General features: G+C 36.4%; 1 protein-coding gene across 2 annotated transcripts; it reads right to left on the reverse strand.

The window, feature by feature from the left end:
* Nucleotides 1-300: 300 nt before the first annotated feature.
* LOC117597628 (probable polypeptide N-acetylgalactosaminyltransferase 8) lies at nucleotides 301-15,249 on the reverse strand. 2 transcript variants are annotated; one of them, XM_034305643.2, is made up of 11 exons: nucleotides 14,860-15,248; nucleotides 12,511-12,778; nucleotides 8,654-8,820; nucleotides 7,951-8,137; nucleotides 6,292-6,489; nucleotides 5,209-5,323; nucleotides 4,938-5,123; nucleotides 2,492-2,629; nucleotides 1,359-1,451; nucleotides 1,092-1,259; nucleotides 301-425 (listed from the first exon to the last, which is right to left on the reverse strand). In XM_034305643.2, the coding sequence occupies exons 1-11, from the start codon at nucleotides 15,023-15,025 to the stop codon at nucleotides 306-308; spliced, it is 1,806 nt and encodes a 601-aa protein (XP_034161534.2). In that variant the 5' UTR covers nucleotides 15,026-15,248; the 3' UTR covers nucleotides 301-305. The 2 variants fall into 2 exon arrangements, with proteins under 2 accessions (XP_034161534.2, XP_034161535.2); XM_034305644.2 differs by lacking the exon at nucleotides 1,359-1,451 and having other exon boundaries at nucleotides 14,860-15,249.
* Between the last annotated feature and the right edge of the window lie 1,475 nt (nucleotides 15,250-16,724).

The following is a 16,724-nucleotide window of genomic DNA, read 5'->3' on the forward strand; positions in this document are numbered from 1 at the left end:
AGAAAGAGAGAGATGCTGGTGAGGAAACTGACCTGTTTTGTGGATGTTCCATGACATTAAATGTAATTATAAAAGGTGACAGAACATGACGTGTCGTTCATTAATAAATTCTGAATTGTAATCATTGGCAAATTGCTGTGGTATAAGAGAAATAAAACACCCCAGGACATGTTGTCAAAGGAAAATAATCCACCTCAAGTTGTACGCTCTTAGGCATTTAAATATTGTACATCACATTAGAGTTTTACATGAACATTGTGCAGGTAGAGAAACTGACAGTAAATGCAAAAGAGACAGGAAAACCATCAGAAGGGTTTGATAACATATTTAATCTCCCATTGCTGTCCTGAGCAGTTCTGCATAACAAGAGTGTGATGGTGAATTTCCAAACATCTCTCTGTCTTTCGGTTGCGTAGTTCACCACCCTGCAAACAACACAGCGATGATGAGCATACAGTGTGACCAATGCTGTTATTCCTGTGCAAACACTTCCTTTTGATCAGCTTATTGCCTGCTGATTTATCTACAGTTAACAGCCCCAACAATATGGCACCAGCCTTAACAGCCTCAATAAACTGTAACTGCATTTTTATAGAATTGTGCAATTGTGTAAAAATATGTATATGTCTATTTTTATAGAATTGTGTTATATATATATATATATATATACACATACACATACGTAACCATATAAAATATTTTTAATAATGGTTTATTTTGTCTGTTTAACTTTGTATTTGTTACATGTTTGATTTTTATTACCCAAACTAACTAATAATATTTCTACAGCTATTACTGCTAGCAAAATAAAATCCCACATAAAATAATAATAATAATAATAAAGATGATGAGCCACAAATAAGTTTAACATCACCATCTGCTAAATTTGAAACAAAATTTTTACCCTCAATGGTACATTTTTCGTACCTTTAATACATATCTTTCAGTATGAACCCTGGATATAGTACCTTTACCACCTCTCTAGATAAAAGATACATACTAAAGGTATAAAAAGAGTGTACATAAAATAACTGCAGGGTTATTAAATAGCAAAAACATAAAAACATCAATCAAATAACGATTCACAGCACCTGTTTAAAATCCCAGTAAATGCCCATGTTCCTCGTCGAAGCCTCTTTGCATGGGTACAAACCAGGGACATTTCCTGCGTCAGGATCCACCAGACACCTGTTGTCATTCTGTTTATGAGATTTGATCCCACCAATGTAAATCTTGCCACCTTGCCAGTAATAGGCATACTGTGAAAAACAAACAGAGAGGTCAGTCCCTGTATGTCAGTGGTGTGTGTACAGAGTGGCAAGTGATGAATTAGTGCAGCTGTAATTGCAGGTACTCACCTGAGGACTATAATAGTGGCATACATAGGCTATAGGAACATGACCTGGTACAGGGTCTTGATCCAAGCACAGCTGTGAGTCTAAATTTTTTAACTTTAAGATGAAAAATATAAGGACGAATTTATTCAAAAGCCACATCAGGTAATGTGAAAAAATACATTCTTTTAGACTTAAAATATAAAATGCATCCAAAAAAATTACTTTCCTGATCAGTGAAATTGAAGTTTTTGGATGCATTTCAGCCACTGACACACAACTTTGTTAAGTTAAAATGTAGCAGTCTGACACTTCCTAAAGCAGTAAAGCTCCAGTCTTAATTCCTTCTATAAAAAGTTTGAAAAGTTTCTGTGTAACTGTGGTATACCTCTAAGTAAAGAACCACCAGGAAGTTTTCGTAATGTCAACATTTCTTGCAGATGAAGGAACATCTGTGACATCTAACACACTACATCCGTTTAAGATCTCAGATAATGAGTTCTCACGTAATGAGTAAACTGATGGACACAGTTAGTGTGCGTATAGCATCTCATGCAATGTTGGAAACAATGTTTAAGGAATATTTATAAGAAAGCCATATTGAAATTATTATTATTTTTTTTTGCACAATTTGTTCTCAATAGCCATGGCAAGTTCAGATTTTAAAAAAGACTCGTGGAAGAATAAAATTGAAACTGAAATTCAAGTATAAAGTGATTAAAGGCAGTGAGCATCAAAAATTTTAAAATTTTACTTCCAGCCATAAGTGTGACGCTGTTAATAAATATATATGAATAAAAACCTTTTCAAATTGCTCTATTTAAATGCTGTTGGCATCACAGGAATAAGTCAGGTCATAAGAAGATTTCTGATGAATTAACTATAATTTATAAGTATAATAAATTACTATATTATTTATTATTTATTACAATAATTAATAATGTACAATTTTGAAAAACTTTATGGTAAATGGTTAGTAAATATTATCATTTCTTCTGCCAGTTTAATGACTTGTGGTTTGTGGTGCTATTAATCAAGCAATTTGTTTGTACCACAACTGATTAAATAAAATATGATTTTAGAAGCTGTCCAAATTGTTAAGCTGATAAAATATTTTTTTTATAAGATTAGAACATTTTTAGAAAGAGAAGACTTACTCCTCCATAGCCCACAACGCTGGTCCAGCTGTCTAGTTTAGGATAAACATTCTCCACGTACCACTTAAACGGTTTACACTTTAGTTTCTCTCGCAGTTTCTTTCTTTCTGACGTATCCCCAATATCAAAGCCATGATTCTGTACAGGAAAAAAATTGACATCACTGTATTATTTGTAACAGACAATCTGACTTGCTAAACTCTCACTTCAAAAAGTCTATAGATAATAATGTTGCCCTGCCTCATGGTCATTTCTACCCTTTACTGACATATCAACCGCACAGTTGAGCATGTTTTTGTAAAATTCTGGCACAATGGATTTAAAACATTTTTGATATTTAATATCATATTTCTATTCTTTAAAGTCTCTTCTGTCTGAAAAACATCATGGTTTATCCCTTCCCTACCAAATTCCTGCTTTATGCCCTAATCTTTGGGGAGTGATTTGTCGTGCTGCCCCTGTCATCAGAGTGAGGAAAGTGCGGGAACTGCTGCTCCACACAGTTGTGCTGAAATAAGATACTCTTTATTCAAAGAGTATGCAAATAAACTCTTTATGCAAGTGGAGTTGGAGCTCCACACCAATCAGGATGCTGGGCAGATTTTTTTTTCTTCTCATAGGTTTTTTTCACTGTCAAACACGGCGCTCCTGCATGGTTGAGAAGTCAGTTATCCCAGCCATTCTTGAGTGCTTTTAGCTGTGTGTTTTGGGTCATTATCCTGTTGGAGGACCCATGACCTGCGACTGAGGGAGAGCTTTCTGACACTGGGCAGTATGTTTCTCTTCAGACATGCCTTGATAGTCTTGAGCCTTCGTTGTTCCCTGCACAGATTCAAGACCCCTGTGCCAGATGTAGCAAAGCAGCCCCAAAACATGACTGCGCCCTCTCCATGTTTCACAGTAGGTATGGTGTTCTTTTCTTTGAAAGCTTCATTTTTCTGTCTGTGAACATACAGCTGTTGTGACTTGCCAAAAAGCTCTAGTTTTGTTTCGTCAGTCCAAAAAACATTCTCCCAGAAACTTTGTGGCTTTTTCAACATGCATTTTAGCAAATTCCAGTCTGGATTTTTATGTTTTTCTTTCAATAATAGTCTTCTCCTGGGTCTTCTTCCATGGAGCCCATTGTTGTTTAAAATGCGACGGATGGTGCCATCAGATAGTGACGTACCTTGACCTTGGAGTTCACCTTGAATGGCTTTGGATGTTTTCCTTGGCTCTTTGTCTACCATCCACACAACCTTTCTGATCAACCTGGGGTTGCATTTCTTCTTGCGGCCAGGTCCTGGGAGGTTGGCTACAATCCCACGGACCTTATACTTTTTAATAATATTTGCAACTGTAGTCACAGGAACATCAAACTGCTTGGAGATGGTCTTATAGCCTTTACCTTTAAGATGGCTATCTCCAGTTTTCTTTCTGAGCTCCTCGGACAACTCTCTCCTTTTCTTTCGTGCACACAATGATACCAACCTACACAGTGGCATATTTTCTCTCTTTAAATAGGCTGATTGGCTGTTACAAAGATTGAAGACACCTGTGACACTAATTAATGTTAAACAGTTAGTTTGAAACACGATTAGAATGCAATGATTTCTAATCTTTTTTAGGGGGTACCAAGAATTCTGTCCAGGTTGTTTTAGATTATCTTGGTAAAATAAACAATAAGTCATTTCTCTTCACAATTTTATTGGTTTAATCTATCACATACTACGGGCAGGCAGGTATATATGAGACTATTGCTTTTGGTTTAATCACTTTTCAGGAGCAATGAATCATTGTTTCAAAGAACTGTAAGGGTACCAACAAATTTGTCCACGTTGGTATGTCTCCAGTTTCAGTGCTTTGTGACATTCAGTAAGTTTTCTGCCACAGTGAAAATCTTCAGGACCTTGCACTTAGCTTTGTTTCTTGGTAACATGACAAGCTGCATTTTATTTATTTTATTAACTTCAAGAGAGTTTGACAGAGTTTGTAGCTGCTATAATGTAAGTGAGAACAGGAACTAACCTGTTTTTTTAGTGGACATTCTAAATTAAATGTAACTATAAATGGACAAAAAGTATGATGTCATTCTTTAATAAATTTAGAAAATGTAATTGCTGGCAAATTGCTGTAGTATAAGAAGAATAAAACACTATGGAGCATGCTGTTTTAGGAAAAGAATCTTAGAAAGAAACTTTTTGGTGTTCACATTTACTCTGCTTCATCATGCCACCTGGTCATTGATTATTATTTTAACATCACAACACAGAGTGATTTATTCTTTATACATAATATGATGAGATAACTGGCTACCAAAATGTTGAAATTATACCATATCTAATTAAAACAGCTCATTTGCATTATATTATACATTAGAGTATCAATAATAAATATCATCAATATCATTTACTCAATACTCAGGTGTTTTTCAGCTATCATTTGTACCCATTGTTTGCACACGCACCTTCAGGGGAAGGTTCCAGGCTATGTTAACGTGATACTTGTACTCATCCATCCAGATGTCAGCCACCCGCAGTGCGTTTCTCTTCATGGCATTGCTCAGGTCAGGCATATACGGCTTGTGGGCTCTCTCTATGTGGGCGATCTTGGAGCACGGCACTACCTCAATGCTCCCACCACACGTCCATACCTGAACATGAACCCAGATCAGCTTTTGCTTTACAGGTGAATTAAAGCCATGTAGTAACAACAACAGTAAGCTTAATAGATCTCACCCGAATACCAAGCTCCACGTTTTCTCCACCGTAAACCTCCATTCCTGCGTCCAGGCTGCCGATCTCACCCAGAAAAGCTCTGTCTGCAACCAGAATTCCCATAACAGAGGGAGACCTTATGGGGGGAAAAAGAAGTTTCACACAGTTTTCAGATGAGTACGTCATGACACAATGATCATTATACCAAAGCATGTTGAATTCTCAATTCTGATTAGTCAAAGGGTGTAAAATTATTTTCTAGAACAGCAACACTGACAAAATATATTGCTTATTAATGTGCTCTTTTTAATACAATATCGTTTCTATAGCAACAGCTCATTCACAAGGACTTGGCATGATGCTTCATATAATCTAAGACTAAAAATTTTTTGTAAGGGGATGTTTACTTAACATTTGCGGAAGGTGTCTCCAGTGTCAGCGCTTCGTAACATTCAGAGGCAAAGCTGTGGCGTAACTAATTTATTTGTTGGAGGGAGGTAACATGCCCCATCTTTCAAACCAAATCTATGCCTTTGGATACAAATATCTATCTGTTGTTAGCTACATTATGCTTATCTAGTCAGTTTGTGTTGTGACAGTTAGCTATTATCATGCAAGCTAGTTGCCATTGTACGAGTTATTAGCATGCAAACGTTTGAGCTGTTGTTTGTTAGCGTTTCTAATGATCTGCATGTGATTGTTAATTTTGTGACAAAAGACACATTCATTTACTATCCGTAACTACAATCAGAGTATAATTTGAGATTTATGAGCAGTTCCTTTATCTCTTTACTTCATACTTTAACTAAATGAAGAGTTTGTACCTTGTACTTTGATGAGAAAACAGCATTTACAAGAATATTTACTTAGATAACTATTTGCGCTTTTAGTGATGTTTTATATATACAGTTAATAATGAATACTTTTATTTCTGATATATTTATTAATTTAACTTTTTTTTTTCTTTAGCAGATGCTTTAACTGAAGTATTCAGTACTTTCATCACTGCTATAATTCTTATTACTATATGTTTGTGGTATAATAAAATTGACACATCAGAAAAGATTATGTTAAGCTTCTCAATCTCAGTGCCAATCTACTCACTTTCCAGGACGTGAGGCATCATTGTGTTTGTACCATTCAGGACTGAAAGACTCGTACATACACCACAGTGCCCAGTCAAAGGCATGAGCCGCAGGACCGTACTGAACAACTTCAAGGTCGTAATAATTGACTCGGTCAAACACAGGCGAGACGATGACTGTTCTGTCTGCCTTGATCTGCGCTAACAGTGGCTCTGCCCTGGTGATGTTAAAGGAAAATAAGAACGCAGATAAGAAAATTAGACAAAACAATAAAACAGACGACATTAGCTTTCTGTTCATGATGACCATGTACCATTAAAGCAATGATCAAAATATTATATGGATAAGTTTCTGTTTGTATAAAGCTTTCCTTGTACAATGAAATTCTTATGGATGCTGCAGTAGAAAACAAATGATGAATAAGTACAAATAAAATTATGACAAATGTGAGGATGCTGCAAATATTATTCAGTCTTTCTTACAGTAATGTTACTTGATAAATCTTCCATCTGGACAGATCTCTTTTTATCATCTTTTTTTTTAATCACATATCTACTATATTAGCTCACATAGACAGAAGAAACAATAAAACATGCAAGCAAATCCACATTGTAAAGATGTCTGTCTGGATAGTGCACACTGATGTCTGAATATCTGCATGAAATCAGTCAAAGCTGTGTGTTTTTTAACAGCTTGGTTAATATTCTACCAATATTCTACCAATATCTAACAATAAAATAGAAAAAGAAAAAAACAAAACCATTCAGCTGAAACATGCAAACATTAGAGTATTGCCTGCCCATTATTTACTCAATGGGTGAAAAGACTGGTTTAAGTTACTGGGAAAGGCTTAGTAATGTTTGCTTTCACTGTGCGTGACTGTCATTAAAATATTATTATTATTATTCAGAGTTTATTTGAGAATGGTGGCAACTTGATAATCACATTGATAACAAGGGACAAATATCTAATTTATTGCTCCCTTTTCAACCACTTTTACTGTGGGGTGGTAGCTGTGGATACAGAGCCTATCCTGGAAGTACTTTATGCATGGAATAGCACTTCAAGTCCTCTTGCTGGAAGTTTTTGGGAGGTGAAAGGTAACCGGAGTATGAGGAGGAAATCTACAATGCTATACCCTATGTTTCTCAAATGTTCTTTGCTACTTCATTTCAAGCTTTCTTTTACTTTCTCATGTCTCTACACTCAGTTAATGAATGGTCTTAGGATGAAACCCTGGTTAGAAGTTTTCCTTCCATTTTTTGTGAGTCAGTAAATAAGAAACTAAATGCAGGTAGGAGTTAATGTTGTGAGTGAGGAACTGAGAAAATGTTGCACGCCATAGGATTGGTCCAACTAATCATTTGGGTCAATAGTTTGGATTTGTCACTTTATTGCATCACACCTAATTTGCATACAATTGAGAAAACGTCAACTCAAACGTCATTTGCCGCTGAAATCATAGCGCCGTGTCACGCACATACGTAGAAAATGAACAGTCATCTGTCATTTTGTCGCTTGCTGGTGTGAGCGCTGGGCCAGGGCTAGTGCCCAGGATTGAACCCCAGACCCTGTAGCTGTGAGGCGACAATACTATCTGTTAAACCACAGTGCCACCCAAATGTGTAACTTAGCGCTGGTTAATATTCTGCATTACTTCAGCTGATTTCATACTCACCACTTCACATTGACCTCTACATGTGCATCCAAAATAGCCACCACGTCAGCACTAGCGGCAGTCCAACCAGAGACGCGAGCTTGGGCGAGGCCCATCTGCCGATCGTGTCTCACTCTAAGGATTTTCAGCTGAGGATGCTGCTTCTGTGTGGCAGCAATGTAGAAATCAAGACTCTCTCTCAGGTCATCTGTGCAAAAGTAGCATAATGATCGGGGCATAGTGACATTAGCAAAATGTGATTAACGTTCATGAATTGGTCTTTTCCAGAAGTGTCCATGGCTGTGTATTCATTCCAAACCTGATTAAATAGTCAGTGAAAACCTGCAGCCATACAGGCTCTTTGTGGAAAAGATTGGAGACCCATAGTCTAATCCAGGAATCAAGGATAAACAATATTTACCATGAACACAAAATACGCCTCAATTAAGTGAATAAATTTAACTAGTAACCCTTTTAATACTAATGAACTATGAAAGAGTGTTTAGCATGGTTACCATAATTACTACCACTGTTGGAGTCACTTTTGTTTCAAGACAACATGAAATAGAAATCATAAAGCATTCTTCTTCCACAACCTATGCAAAATATGAACCAACTTTCAGTTGAGAATTCATCTAATTAACCCTGATTAACAGCAAATACAAGTATAAACATGTCACAAATCTAACCGTTAAACGGGTTTAACTTTTTTTTTTTAACAAACCATTAGTGCTGTGATCGTCCACCAGTATGATCTCCTTGAGCAGATGAGCAGGCGTTCTGTGGATGATGCTGTGTATGGCTCTCTTTAAGATCGACAGAGCCTCGTTCAGGTAGATCAGAACCACACAGAGCGTCGGGAGCTGCTCCGGATACACCTTCTTAGCACACCTGAATAATAAAATTAACAGAAACATGGCTACATAAAAAAAAATTAATAGAAGGTCTGATTGCTGCATATACTGTTCTTTAGAGCAATGTCATAGTTCCTCTATTCCTCTACATCCTCTATTACATTTACCATTTACACACTCGCTGTAAATATGCATGGTTTAATATATTCTTAAACTGATAAAACCATGTTTTTTGGAATACAAAAACTATATTTGGAAATGGCCATTTTCTATATTTTTGAGATGGATACAGTTTTTAAGTTATTTTTCAGAATTTAAAAATTTTTTTTTTCTTTTCTAAACGTAATTGTTAACATAAAATTGCATGCGTGATGAATATGTAAAGATTTTCTTGGCAGCGTTTTAGACACAAATGTACTGTAGGTAGATGAGCAAATATCTGTCAGACTATCTATTTAAGCATGTTTTTTCTGTGTCTGTGTGGGTTTCCTCTGGGCTCACTGGTGTCCTCCCATGTCCCAAAAACAGGCCAGGTGGATTGGCTAAGATAAACTGCCCCTGGTGTGTGCATGTGTGTATGTATGTGTGGATGTATGGTGCCCTGCAATGGACTAGCATCCCATTCAGGGTGTATTCTCGCTTCCTGTCGAGTGTTCCAGGGATAAACTTCTGATTTACTGCAACCCTGCCCAGGATAACGTGTTTACTAATAGTGAGTGAGTACAAATTGTTCCTTGACACTTGGCACTTGATCCTACAATGGTCCTACAATATTTATATTTTCATAAGCTTTCTCATGTGACAATATGACTATTCAATTCAATTCAATTTTATTTGTATAGCGCTTTTAACAATGGACATTGTCACAAAGCAGCTTTACAGAAATAAATGGATTCACAAAAATATATTGTAAATATTTAAATTTATCACTGTGAATTTATCCCTAATGAGCAAGCCAGTGGCGACGGTGGCAAGGAAAAACTCCCCGAGATGATATGAGGAAGAAACCTTGAGAGGAACCAGGCTCAAAAGGGAACCCATCCTCATCTGGGTGCAACGGATAGTGCAATTATAAATAAATCCCTTCTTTTGTGTACTATATGGACAAATAGTGCAATTGTGCAACCAATAAATTCATCACAGTATTTGCAAGAGGTCTGGCTGGTTAAAATCTATCCACTGTCCACTGATGGAGTCCTGAGTACGAAGCTGCTCGTGGCAACTGCAGCCCCAAAGCCACTACAGCAATCGCAGTCCCAAGCCATTACAGTACAGCTCCCCATATGTGATCCCCGTGCCATCTCCACAGCCCCCAGGTGGCACCATCCCCAGCAATCCAAACAGTTCTTCAGGCAGTCCATATGGGGCCACCCCCAGCAGCAGCGAGCGAACTCAACCGATGAGAACTCCAACCAGAAGTAGGGCATCAGGATGGGTCAGGCAGCGAGGAGGAGCAGAAGGGGTCAGGATCACTGGCATCACTGGCATCTCAGAAGTAGCATGTGTAGCTCGACAGAGAGTGAGGGAGAGAGAGAGATGGAGAGAAAGGAAGAGATTGTTAGGTGAGCTTTTGTCCTCTAATGGTTAAGCACGATGTACTTTGCATGCAGAGTGCAAGCAGGGACTCCGGCAAGACTAGCTATGACAGCATAACTGAAAGGGAGAGCCAGAAGCTAACACAGACATGAGGGCACCCTGGGACATAAGGCAGCCAGCCACTCCACCGTCGAGCGACTATATGACAGTAGCTTTGCCATCTGCTATTAATCTTATGTTTAATTTTGAATTACAAATTTGGGTTGGGAAACATTAAACATTTACACACTTTACTGTATTGTTTGCTACTATTCTTGAGAATCCTGTTCATATCCTGTACGAAAAAACAGGTTTTAAATCCAAGCAATGATAGGTACAATCTAATAATGCAAACAATGAATCAGATGGTCAAGATTGATTGATTCTTCTTCAGAACTTTAATCATCAAATATTGCAAACTGACACAGGATAGTTTCACAACTGCTGTGTGATTTATGTCCTACTGATTTTACAGCCCAGTAAGTAAAATTAAAAAATTTTAAACACGGGTAAAGTGTCCTTCACAGCAACCTGTGTGGATATTTCAAATAAAAAAAACTTGACACTTTAATCAAATCTGCAAAATCCACAGCACTTATCATTTATTTTTATCAAATCAAATGATGGTTAATGGTTAATAATGTCAACAGCTGATTAAAAAAAGGATAATAGCCAGGTAACCTTTTGTGTCTGATTACTTTCAGTATCAGCATCTGTGCATGCACACAACAGTAACAACGCAAAATCATCTGAGCAGCAAATCCGTTCGTGAGACAGAAACAGTTTAAATTGAATACTTAAATACAACATTTTCTTAAGTACAGAATTTGCTTGAACTCAGTGTGAGCAAACAGCAAGTCTGGCAAATGTAAAATGTGCAAATGCTAGGAGAGGTTGAAAATAAATTTCAAAATAAATAAAACTCTCATACCGTCACTCCCTCACACACACACAGACACACACACACATTTCCTGTGATAGAAATAGCAGATGTTTGTATCCTATCCTTAGCCACCAGCAAATGTCATGTCATGTCACTTTTCTCCAACACCTCGTCAGTAATTCTGTCTGTATCCAGTGGTATTTGATAAACGGGTCAAACTCACGTGACTTTTTTTTCGAACAAAGACATTAAACTCTTGTACATTACCCTCAAAACTACTAGGCCTGGTGGAGGTGGTGGTTGATGCTGTGCTGCTAACACCGCGAAGGTCACTGCTGGCTTTGTCAACTGGCAAAAATATGTAAGCTAATTTAACACAGATTGCTACATCTGGCTCAAGTTTCTTTCCTTTTTTTTTTTTTTACCAGTCCATAAGCGAGCTCCACGAAGACATGGTGTGTAAGATTGGAGTGGAAGAACTCGAGTGTCCTGCACAGAGCCCTGACCTCAACCCCACTGAACACCTTTGGGATGAACTGGAACACCAACTGCACTCCAGACCTCCTCACCAACATCAGTGCGTGATCTCACTAATGCTCTTGTAGCTGAATGAACACAAATCCCCACAGCCACACTCCAACATCTAGTGGAAAGCCTTCCCAGAAGAGTGGAGCTTATTATAACAGCACAGGTGGAATAAATCTGGAATGGGATGTTCAAAACGCACATGCGGGAGTGACGGTCAGGTGTCTACAAACCTTTGGCCATATAGTGTATATATATATATATATATATATATATATATATATATATATATATATATATATATATATATATATATAGAGTTTATTGTGAATCAGCAATTGAAATGCATTTATATGGTTGCCAAAAATCTTTGCACGTGAACATACCTAGTGTTTGCGCATCTCACTTCAGCCGATGGCTGATAAAGACGAAACATGACTGGCTCTTACTTTTCTTTCTTTGAAACAAGATTGGATATTGTTTCTGTGACGCAGTGACAGTGAGTTTGGTTCCTGCTGTATGATCCCTGAGGGAAACTGGTGGTCTGACATTTCTTCAGTTCCCCCCAAGAACTTTACTTTACTTTTTATGTAATTATTTCCCATTTAAACTGCCACTGCACGCCCACAAGAGACAAACTTCAAGCAACACAAGTGACTTGTGACTTGCTATTGTGAACGTAGGGTTAGGTCCATGTGTACCACCTGCTAAATCCTTCCATGTTTTATTATTATTATAGGTCACCTGGGATCACGGGTGTCTGGTAGTGGTCGGTTAATTGGTAGCCGGTTGCTCAGGTAGACGTTATATCCATATTTGTTATAGCCATTCTGCGCCTCACGCTGCTCATCATGGGAAAGATTTCTACCCCATGTTTTAAACAGTGGAGATTCTGGGAAAAGCAGGGAATTATGATCTCCTGCACTTTTCTTTTCTTCTCTGTTTTTTTGCATCCCTTCCAACATCTTCTGCATTTGATTTTGTTTTTCTTCGAAGGACATCAACATGTCATCTGCAAATAAACAACTGAGGTCAATAAAACAGGATAGGAATATTATTAATATTAATAAAGACAACCCAAAAGGCACATGGAATGTTATTCAGCATTAAATAAAAAACACAGATAATGCTACATTAACTAATATGAATTCCATAATAAGAATAAGAATAAAATAAGAATAATTTGTTGTTGTTATTGCTATTAACATTACCTAGCTTCAGAGTTTTTATTTAAATAGATTAGATTATATTTCTCTAACAATGTCCTTACTGGGAGGAAATGCATTTGGATTGTATCAGTAACAGGATCAGCAGTTATTCACTTGCTTTTTGATATTAAATGGATGCTAGGATGTTGTTAGCTTGCTTGAGAACAAACAAGTCTTAGCATTTAATAACATTAGCTAACATTATTTTTGCCCTCTGGTAACTTGCTTTACTGTACACAACATAATTTATGTAACCTAACACAGTTTCCAGCACAGTAAAATCAGCAGGTCCACCCTGGCCATCAGATTGTAAATGTTGTGGTTAAGTTTCCTCTTGTTTCAAGATGCATTAATTATAAATCTGTTTATTGTTATATTGTTATATTTATCAGCTTCTTCAGTTAATTATAAATAATCTACTGTGATATTTGGTTATGTTTTAACTGTACACTTTGTTCCTTTATTTATCATATCAAAAGATTATTAACGACTTAATTAATGACTGATATGGATTCAGAGACGCAGACTCCTTAGTGTTATTAATAGCTAATAAAACACAATGAGAAGTAAACATCGATTCATAATGATAAATTATTACAATAAATACTATAAAACCTTTTTTTAACCTAAATTGTAGGAGTGTAATGCAATGTAATTATCTGTATCTGTATCTGTTTAGTGCTCAAAATAATTGTATTCAGATTTTAACCGGAAGTAGTAATAGAAGTAGTAGTTGTAGTTGGAAACATTGGAAAAACAGTGGGGAAAAAACAGGGCTGCTGAAAAAGTAAGTCTTTTTTTTAAATTCACAAATTTAACAACAAATAGCAATTTTCAGGACATAAAGTTTTCTCATTTCCTGAACCAGATGTCCTGTGGAACTTTCTGGCACACTTTCTATTTTATCTAATGTCACTGAGTAAGCAATCTAACCATGTTTCAAAGCAATAGTAAGCAAGCTGCAGTTGACAGCAAGAGCCATCTGATAATATTGGATCAGATTCACTTCAGTTTTGGAATTTGCGACATTGCAGAAAGTTCAGAAAACTTCTCCGGATCAGAATCTCCTATAAAACTAGAGCACAGACAAGTCATAAATTGGTGGCATTTAGCTTTTGATTCTTTATTATAATGTTTATATGACCATCTGTGAACATTCAGTAACGACACAGAAAGATCAATTATGAGCGATGAAAACATGCGTCATGAAGGTTTTACAATAAAAATAAATTTAAGCAAATGATTATTTTTGTTGGAGACCCAGCAGAAATATGCTGCAAGGACTCTAGAAATAAATGGAGGAATGGGATGTTCAACAAGCACATATGGGTGTAATGACCAGGTGTCCACAAACTTTTGGCCATATAGTGTATATCATTAGAATATGGCAAATATGTAAAATGTAATCACTTTTCTGATGCACTTATTGCAACTATGTACGCACTTTTCTGATGCAGATTTTAACCGGAAGTAGTAATAGAAGTAGTAGTTGTAGTTGGTAACATTGGAAAAACAGTGGGGAAAAAACAGGGCTGCTGAAAAAGTAAGTCTTTTTTTTTTAAATTCACAAATTTAACAACAAATAGCAATTTTCAGGACATAAAGTTTTCTCATTTCCTGAACCAGATGTCCTGTGGAACTTTCTGGCACACTTTCTATTTTATCTAATGTCACTGAGTAAGCAATCTAACCATGTTTCAAAGCAACAGTAAGCAAGCTGCAGTTGACAGCAAGAGCCATGTGATAATATTGGATCAGATTCACTTCAGTTTTTGGATTTGCGACTCTTTTGTGCTAAAGAAATCAATTTATACAAAAAAACAAACAATACTATATATTTACAATGAAACAGATGCAGCAGGTAATCCATATTTAGGATACTCACAGAGTTTTTCAACAGTTTGTTCCTTGTCATGTCCTCTCTCCAGTGTGCCGCTTTTTTCGGTCTGGTCGTTATTTAATACTCTCCATCTCGTCACATAATTGATCAGAAAGAGAGCTATGGCAGTACCGATGACAATTCTAGCCAAAGTCAGCTTTAAGAGCCTCATTCTTAGAGCCTTGTGAGAACTTTCTGATAACAACACCTTGCCTAAACTAATGGGTGTTCCTTCTCTGACCGAATACAGCTTCTGACTGCAGCTGTTTGTTTGAACATGGCTGAGTCAAAAGTAACTTCTGTTTGAAAATCAGACAGCATTTTTGAACAAAAAATATAAAAGTGTCAAATCACTCTAATGTTCTTTCTGAATTTTGTTAAAGAAGAAAGAAAAAATGTAAAAATATTTGTTTCTAAATACAGCCTGCTGTACAGTATTACTGTGTACTACCAATTACTCAGCCTTGCTCGTGGAAGTTGCCAGGGAATTGTTATTTCTCAGTGGTGGGAATCGCACCTAAACCAATGAATTGGCAAATATAGGCATCCCTTTATTATTATTACCATTAAATATATGGATAATGAATAACACTAGTGATGCCCAGCAACTCAGTGGCTTCAGCGCAAATAAATAAATAAATAAATAAATAAATAAATAAATAAATAAAGTGGAAATGTTGATGGGTGATTTTAGTGAAACATCTAAACCAGCTAAGTGATTTTATGGTTCTGTTATACTATCTGTGAATCAGCTATCTGGGTGTGTGTGTGTGTGTGAGAGAGAGAAAGAGAGAGAGATAGAGAGAGAGGAAGTTTAATGATGTGTGAGACAAGTTAATAGTGGCTTGTAAGTTCTAAAGGTTGGGTAATATAGATTAAAATAGATGAAACAAATAAACCCCTGAACCTATAAAATGGATAATGTCAGAGCAATACTATGCAGAAAATAAAAATAACGTCATGAACATTTTTGACATTATCTCAGCTCCCGGTAGGCATAACACATGCACTAACAGGAAATTTATGTTAAAGTGAATATTTACAGTATTTAATGGAAAGATTAAAGAAAACTCATTGTAGAGCTGTTAACTTTACGTTAACCACATAAAGTTAATGAAATATAACTATGCTCAAAACAACTAGACGTAATCGGTATTGCAGGGACGTCCAATCATAAAACAAGACCAACAGCATCACACATCACAGATGTTCAGGGTTTTAGGAGGGATATAAGATCTGAATAAAATATAGCACTGTGGCACATGTAAAGCAATGCTGTAAAGCAAATATGCCTTCAAATATAATGTAATTAAATGTTTTGTCCATAAAGAGCAGCCCCTTTTAAAAGTACACAACTACTCTTTACAAACGCATCATTAGTACACTTTGCACGGTATTATGAATATATTGGCTGGTACGACTTTCTAAGCATGTTGAATAATCTGCTACAGTTCTTCTGGAGACTATGGAGACTGTAGGTAATGCGTGACAGCCAGCATTCATATTTTGTCTGAAAAGTGGTCTATTACCTAATATGTTACTTTCTTTACTGACAAACAAACTTTTTTACTGTAATATTTCATTTTAATTATTATGTTTGAAATGAAATGAAATGTTTGGAAATCTAAAACACTTTTTGGTACTGACTCATGCAGAAGTCATAAAATAAACAGCTAAAACAAAATTAGTATAAGACTTTTGTACAGTACTGTAAATAAATGCCAAATTTACATACACTATTATATACACTGCAAAAAAAATTATCTTAGCAAGTGTAATATTGTATATACAGTCAGGTCCGGAAGTATTTAGACAATGACAGAGTTTTTGTGATTTTGCCTTTATACACCACCACAATGGATTTGAAATAA

This window comes from Pangasianodon hypophthalmus, chromosome 7 (assembly GCF_027358585.1).
Source record: "Pangasianodon hypophthalmus isolate fPanHyp1 chromosome 7, fPanHyp1.pri, whole genome shotgun sequence".
Classification (NCBI taxonomy): Eukaryota; Metazoa; Chordata; class Actinopteri; order Siluriformes; family Pangasiidae; genus Pangasianodon; species Pangasianodon hypophthalmus.

Coding starts and splice junctions, on each gene's coding strand:
- LOC117597628 (XM_034305643.2), bottom strand. CDS start 15,025: ATGAGGCTCTTAAAGCTGACTTTGGCTAGAATTGTCATCGGTACTGCC. Junction 8,138..8,653: donor GGACGATCACAGCACTAATG/GTTTGTTAAAAA, acceptor ACTTTTGCACAG/ATGACCTGAGAGAGAGTCTT. Junction 426..1,091: donor TTTACTGGGATTTTAAACAG/GTGCTGTGAATC, acceptor TGTTGTTTGCAG/GGTGGTGAACTACGCAACCG.